The sequence below is a fragment of the Quercus suber genome, unplaced genomic scaffold (genome assembly GCF_002906115.3).
Source record: "Quercus suber isolate HL8 unplaced genomic scaffold, Cork oak 2.0 scaffold_828, whole genome shotgun sequence".
NCBI lineage: Eukaryota > Viridiplantae > Streptophyta > Magnoliopsida > Fagales > Fagaceae > Quercus > Quercus suber.
This window is the reverse complement of record NW_027070258.1, coordinates 41,401-49,092: the sequence shown is the minus strand read 5'-3', so window position 1 is coordinate 49,092 and position 7,692 is coordinate 41,401. Positions and strand designations below refer to the sequence as shown.

Sequence of the window (7,692 nt, the reverse complement as noted above, 5' to 3'; positions counted from 1 at the left end):
AGTAAATTTGCTTTGTATTCTTTTTAGTGGGGATGCCATCCATTACCATAAAAGGACAATTCACTCTTTATCAATTCTTTTGGATTTTATTTATTTATTGATCCCGTTTCCCTTTGACATGCAGATCTCTAAATTAACAAAATTAATCACAAATTCAAGAGAAATTCCCACACCCCTATTATATATTTATCTTCCTAATAATCATATCTACATAGTCATTATACCTCCAGCATTGTATATAGGTACCGATTAGATTTAGGATGCAAATGTAGAAGAAATATATTCCACAAAAATATTAGGCCAGCGTGGTTCAAAGTTTAAACTATCTAAGTGGTAATTAGTTACAAAAAGATCAATAACTTAATTATAATTCTCTTTCATACATCCAATATATATATATATATAGATAGATAGATATTGGCTAAAATGTATTCAAATACCCTAGGCAAGGGGTAAAAGAAATAAGAATTATTAACTTTAGATTAAACTAGAGTAGAGTTTCTATCTTATATATAAAAAATAAAAATAAAAACCTTATAAATTTATCTATTTTTCTAATTAAAATGAGCAAGATATTTTATCCTAATGTCATGTTACAACTTAAAATTATCGAGACATTCATTCTAGAAGAAGAAGAAGAAGAAGAAGAAGAAGAAATAAAAATAAAAACCTTATAAATTTATCTATTTTTCTAATTAAAATGAGCAAGATATTTTATCCTAATGTCATGTTACAACTTAAAATTATTGAGACATTCATTCTAGAAGAAGAAGGTTAGAGGTACTAAAGTAATTTAAGTTGTCAAAAAGTTCCTTCAATGTGGTTGAACCAAAAGGGCATGAAGAAAACACATGAAATGGACATGCAGAGAGTGTGCCCATTGTTGGTTGGCATGCGAGATGCCCGTGCCTTCACAAGTCTCTCACATGGCTTTAGAGATCCGAGGGACCATTGCTATATGTCTGCACATGGGACAATTGCTAATTGAATTTGGACATTGACGGGTTGTTCAAATCCAGGTTGTTATATTGCGTATGATACAATTATTCAATCTTTACTATTTATAATGGAATATGGAATCCAAAAAAAGAAAATTATGGAATGCACAAAGCCTCTCGAAGAAAACGACATGTAGAAAAATTAAGAAAATGCTAACATAGTCACACTTCACATATGGTTTTATTGGCTCACACTACACATATGGTTTTACTAACTATATTCATGCACTTTTTTTTCCTCAATAAATCATTATAAATTATATAATATGTCTAAATTATATTTTAAACTCATCAAAAGTAATTCTCAAAACTTTAAAACTCATCAAAAGTAATTCTCAAAACTTCCTTAAAAATAAAGTAATTCTCAAAATACCAAAAATAAATCAAACAAAAAAAGTGGGTAATAAAATAAACTTAAATATATAGTAGGTTGGGTTGGATTAAATTGGTTGAAACACTATCAACCTAAACTTGACCCAACCTAAACCTTAAAATAAAGGGTAAACATTATAAACTTACTTTGAGATTTGTGATAATACCAACTAAATCCAAAACATTTTAAAATCCACAAATTTGGTCCTCAAAAGACAACTTTGTCCTTAACATCCAAACACCATTACTTTGATTTTCTCTTCTTCCTCTCTCTTTCTTCTGTCTTGTTCCTTTCCCCTCTTCTCCCTCTCTTCTCTGATTTTTCTTTCTCATAAAACTCTCTCTAACCAAACCTTAGCCTTGGCGAAACTCATGGCTTGGTCATTGGCATCAACAACACCACCATGCAAGGATCTTCTCGATTCCCACCACAAGATTGACGCTGTCAACTTACTCTCTCTCTCTCTCTCTCTCTCTCTCTCTCTCTCAAAGTGGAACCCACATGATGGTGGTGGTGGTGGTGGTTCAATCTAGATCTCATCTTCAACAAACTCTCTTATCCTCTTTGTGGTAGCGTCGTGGATTGCGGCATGGCCTTTGGATTTTAGATTTGGGTAGTGTTTCTTCAGGAGACGATGATGCCAATCTTGTGATATTGTGTGTTTTTTCTAGTTTCTCTTATGAGGTTGACAATTGGGGTTGGTTAATTTTTTTGTGTTGCTTGGCTGGGAATTTTGTTGGTTTTTTGGGTTTTTGTTAGGATTTTTAGGAGATTTCATTGAGAATTTACAAAGGTATTTATGTGTGTTGTTTGGCTTGGATTTTTGCTGTTTTTTTTTTTTTTGGGGGGGGGTGGGGGGGGTGGGTTTCAATCGATTTTGAAAGATATATTTTTTGTGCTTTTTTTTTTGTAGAGATTTTGGTACTGTTATTGTGTTGATTTTTCCGGTACTTTGAGATTATTTGTAAAGGGTATTCATGGAGGTTTTTCTAGGAGTGACTTGGGTTTGATATGAGAGAGAGAGAGAGAGAGAGAGAGAGAGAGAGAGAGAGAAGAGAGATGATAATTACATGCACAACAGAATAAACAAACATCAATATTATGTATCATGCATAGCGGAATAGCAAATAAGACAAAATATGATGACCTAGGAAAACTAATGAAACAAACTAGTTTCACAGTAAAAAAAACCTAGGGAGAAACTTTCCTGAAAAGCAATTCACTATAGTAAAGAAAAGTTTTAGATCTAGTATAAAACTTTTGTCCCTAGAATCTACAATCTCCGTAGATGAACTTATAATAGAAACCTTCTACTATTTCAGAACCTCTAAACTCTTCAATATATGAATGCCACCCTTTTTGCACGAATCCCAGTATGTAACTAACCAATGATGCACGGATCCCAGTATGTAACTAACCAATGATGCACGGCTCCCAGTATGTGACTAATTCATCAACTTGAAGAAGATGTTGGCTGTAAAGTTCTTCACTTCATCAACAATGAAGATCAAGAAGCACTTGGTTACAAAACCCTAAGGCACAAAAGACGCAGTAACTTATTGTAGAGAGAATAAGGCACTCGGTCACCTTTTACATGTGTTCTCCATATATTCTCTTATGTGATGACCTTTAAAATAAGCCATATATATGTCTAGGATTGTGAGAAAAGAAACCCTACACATACATGTTAGCATGGGCTGAAAATCAGATCTGAAAATTCTGATTTTGTAATTCTTGATAGATACATCTGTTAAGCAGCTGTCGAGACCTCGATAGATAGTATCTGTCGAGATATTTGTAGAGATTCATTAAACATTGATAGATATTATTTGTCGAGAGCTATTGGGAATTTGTCCAGTTTTAATGAATAACCCTTCTTCACTTGTTTCTTGAAGTATTAAACACATTTTAGATCTACTCAATTACAAGTAAAGTGCATTTTGTCAAAGGATTAGCCAATTCTAAATGACATATGTTCTTAACATGATTCACATATATCCTAACAAGTCTGGTTAATACCATCACCAATCATCATAAGTTAAATCCAACTTTGTACAATCAAAACGAATGTTGGAAAATTGACAATCTTTAAGAAGGTTTTCAAAATTGGATATGGTAGAGGTTTCATATTGAACAACACATATGACTCAATTTCAACGAATCTTTGAATTGAGGAAAATCAACATTAAACTTAAAAGTGTTATCACCGGAGCCCTTTCATGAATTGGAAGAATAGAGGAGTATGAGAAAGAAAATGAACAACTTTAAGAAAGAAGCCATTTGTGAAGGAGAATGGAGATATTAGAGGAAGAGAATTCTAACAAGAAGAAATAAGAGAATGTCGGAAGAAAAGATAAATTAGCCTATATATATCTATAGAGGTAAATATGAGAGGTTATGATATCATATGAGGTAGAATGTTTCTATCTAAGAATTAGATAAGGTGAAAATGTAGATGTATCATGTCAATTGTTTGTACTCTTGGTTACTAATTTTGTTTACAAATGATATTATTAGGATTGATTAATAAGCATGTCATTCCAAGTCTCAACCAAACAAAAGTAGTTGTTAATGACAATTTTAATATATGTATATATATATATATATAGAAAAGACATTTATGCTCTTACATGATTCTTTCTTTATTTCTCTTATCTAACCCCTATTTTATAGGCCTTTAGGGTTTGAAAATATTAAGAAAAGTGCTATGTATATAAGGTAGAAGGATTATAAGAAAGATGGGTCTTGGAAGCTGTACGGCCCCCGCGTCGTACCCTATATTGGGCCTTGGACCCTGGCCTGGGTATATGGCCCATGAGGCCAATCCCCTTATACCTGGCAGCCCACCCCGGGCCACGCATACTGCAAGCCCGAGCCTTGCCTCTTCATCGTTTCTCGGCACCACCTTCCCAGGCAGTGACAGATATTTGACTCTCGGGAAGCCCCGCGCTGTACCTACCCGGCCGTACCTTGGAGAGCCACCGCTGTCGAGAACTATCGTAGAGGTGGGAACCAAGTTCCAACGCCACCCTCACAGTTTCCCACTCCTACCTGACCACCCACTTACGATCGATAATAGTGGACCGCCGGTTGCACTCGTTGACAAGTAATTATGACCTCTCCACTAAACTATGGACTATAAATACAGGAAGTTTTGAGAAGAGAGGGGTTAGAGAATGGACGGTAAGAAGAGTGTATGCAGAGAGTGAGCAGAGAAAGAAGGTGACCCAGACCCACGAGGAAAGAACAGAGAGGACGTTAAGTCTTAGCGAGAAGAACGACCCAGAGTAGGAAATCCAAGCCCACCATACAAATAAGTTGTGAGCCCAAGTGAGGCCCAACCCAACGGGCTTTGGTATTGGGCGCGCACAATTGGCGCCATCTGTGGGAAATCCTACTAAGCAGTGGTTCCGCTGAGACTTGTTTACCGGAAGATGTCTGGAGGTAACGCAGAGAGCGGCTCGGCAGGGTCTTCCCGGGGATCCACCTGGCGGGAACGGAGGCAGAAGAGACGCGAGGATCCGGCTTACGAGCAACTAGAAGAGCGATCCGGTCTTAGAGAAGGGTCCTATCAAACGGGGAGAACGGCATCCCATACTTCTCGGCACGGACAGCCCGACGCCAGGGATGAGGAGCTCGAGCGGCTGTGGAGGTTAGTACAAGAACTGGAGTTAGAAGCGAGGAATGAGCGCCGCCGAATGGGTCAAGACGACCAAGGGGGAAGGCCTGATGCCGAGGAAGAGAGACGCGGGATGGGGTCGAATCAATCAGGATCCCACCGCCACAGGGAGCGTTCACACTCGAGGGAGTCCCGTCGCCGACGAGACCGCTCCTATTCAGCGGAATCTCGCTGAAGACGACATCGCTCTCGGTCACGGGAGTACGGGAATCGGGGCTCGGGCTCTCCAGAGGGACGGCCGAGGAACGCGGCCATGGATGCAATGAGCCGTGCGTTGCACAGGGCGGCTCGGTCCCCATTTTCGGCGAACATTGAGTGAGCACCAATGCTGGACAAATTTACACGACCGCCGTTCAATTCGTACGGCAGGAAAACGGATCCCGTGGAGCACGTCAGCCACTACATCCAGATGATGTCTCTCCATACCCGAAATGACGCCCTGATGTGTAAAGTTTTTCCCTCCAGCCTAGGCCCCACAGCTCTGAGGTGGTTCAACGGTTTGCGTAAGGGCTCCATCCATAGTTTCTCCGAGCTTATACAGGAGTTTGGTTCCCGTTTCGTGACGTGCAGCCGAGAACAGCAACCGGTGGACGCACTGCTGTCTATGAAGATGAGGGCAGGGGAAACCCTCCGTGATTATGCTAGCCGGTACTGGGAGCTCTACAACGAGATTGGCGGAGGGAACGAGAAGATTGCCGCAAGCACTTTCAGAATGGGATTGTCTGAGGAGTCGGGGTTGAGGGAATCATTAACTAAGAAGCCTCCCGAGGATATGAGGCAGTTGATGAGGCGCATTGAGGAGTACAAGTGACTGGAAGATGACAGAATGCAAAGCAAAGGCAAGGCGCAGGTGACAGATCGTCCTCGGCAGAGCGGTTTTCAACAGAGGACACGGGGAAATTTAAGGATTCAAGAACCAGTAGCACCGGTAGGGGAGGTGAACGTGACGTTCAAGGAACCCGTACATAAAATTGTGGATAAGATCAAACACGAGCCGTATTTCAGATGGCCGAACCGGATGGCTGGCGACCCCGCCAGAAGGAATCAGAACCTTTACTGCACCTACCATAAAGACCGGGGACATACCACCGAGCAATGCCGAGTGTTGAAGGACCATCTCGGGCAACTGGCTAAGGCAGGGCACCTCAAGGAATTTGTGACGGACGCTGGGGATCGAAGAACAGTGCATGGCGCTCCCAACAGAGGGAATCCCCTTCCGCCCCCTCTCGGGGTAATTGATGTTATTCACGTCGCCCCGAGGGGCGTTTCAACGGCAAAGGCGAAGGGGGTGTTGACAGTGACATCTGTGGAGGGAAGTACGGGCGTGCCGCCCCCCGCAAAAAAGAGTAAGCCCGCCCGAGAGCCGATCGCTTTCGATGACAGTGATTTGGAAGGAACCATTCAGCCACACGACGACGCATTCATAGTCACGGCGAGGATTGGCGGCTTCGTGGTGAAGAGAATAATGATAGACCAGGGAAGCGGGGCGGATGTTATGTATCCGGACCTATTCAGGGGGCTCGGGTTGAGGAAGGAGGATCTGGCGAAGTACAGCACTCCCCTGGTTAGGTTCGACGGGAAAATGGTGACTCCCGAGGGGCAAATCTCTCTGCCCGTAAACATGGAAGGCAAGGAGGTAATGGTAAGCTTCGTCACAGTTGCCTTATACTCCCTCTACACGGCGATTCTTGGGAGGCCATGGATACACGCAATGGGGGCTGTCCCGTCCACTCTGCACATGAAGGTCAAGTTTCATACCGATTATGGTGTCACGGTGGTACAAGGAAATCAGCAGGCGGCCAGGCAATGTCTGATCGCCATGGTCGATTGGAAGAAGGAACAAACCGACCTGGAGGATCGGGCCAACCCCAAATGTTCGTCGTCGGAGAAGCCTTTATAGCAACTACAGGACCCGCAAGGGGTAAGGGGGTAGCGCGAGCCGAGAGCATGATCAAGGTAAAGGTGTTGCCAGAAGAAGACAAGTACTTCCAAATAGGGGAGAGCATGAAGGACCGGGAAAGGATAGAAATGTTGCTGCTCCTAATACGGAATGTGGACGTATTTGCATGGAGTCCATACGAGGTGCCCGGGGTGGATCCCGAATTCATCATGCACAGACTTGGAGTTGACCCCTCATTCACCCCAAAAAGGCAAAGGCCGAGGAGGTCTGCTTGGGAGCATTCCGAGGCAGTAAAAGTGGAAGTTCACAGATTGAAGGAGGCAGGGGTGATTCGGGAGATCTTCTTCCCGGATTGGTTGGCGAACACCGTGGTAGTGAAGAAGAAGAACGGTAAGTGGAGGGTCTGCGTCGATTTCACCGATCTGAACAGAGCCTGCCCAAAAGACTCTTTTCCTGTGCCAAAGATTGATCAGCTGGTGGACGCCACGTGTGGGCACCCTAGGATGAGTTTTCTGGATGCTTTCCAAGGGTATCACCAAATCGCCCTGGCGCCCGAGGACCAAGAAAAAACGGCATTCATCTCCCCGGAAGCAAACTACCACTACACGAGGATGCCCTTCGGACTGAAGAACGCTGGGGCCACTTACCAACGGATGATAACAAGAATGTTCCGAGACAAGATAGGACGCACGGTCGAGGTATACATCGACGACATGGTGGTGAAGAGCAAACAGGAAGCCCA

The 7,692-nt window shown here is 42.7% G+C and overlaps 1 protein-coding gene across 1 annotated transcript; it reads left to right on the top strand.

Annotated features, from left to right (window-relative positions):
• Positions 1-5,876: 5,876 nt before the first annotated feature.
• Positions 5,877-6,950, top strand: LOC112016716 (uncharacterized). Its single transcript, XM_024049216.1, has one exon. The coding sequence runs from the start codon at positions 5,877-5,879 to the stop codon at positions 6,948-6,950; it is 1,074 nt and encodes a 357-aa protein (XP_023904984.1).
• The last annotated feature ends 742 nt before the right edge of the window (positions 6,951-7,692 follow it).

Excerpts from the sequence above, each read along its gene's own strand:
- LOC112016716 (XM_024049216.1), top strand. The coding sequence starts at position 5,877 with ATGCAAAGCAAAGGCAAGGCGCAGGTGACAGATCGTCCTCGGCAGAGC.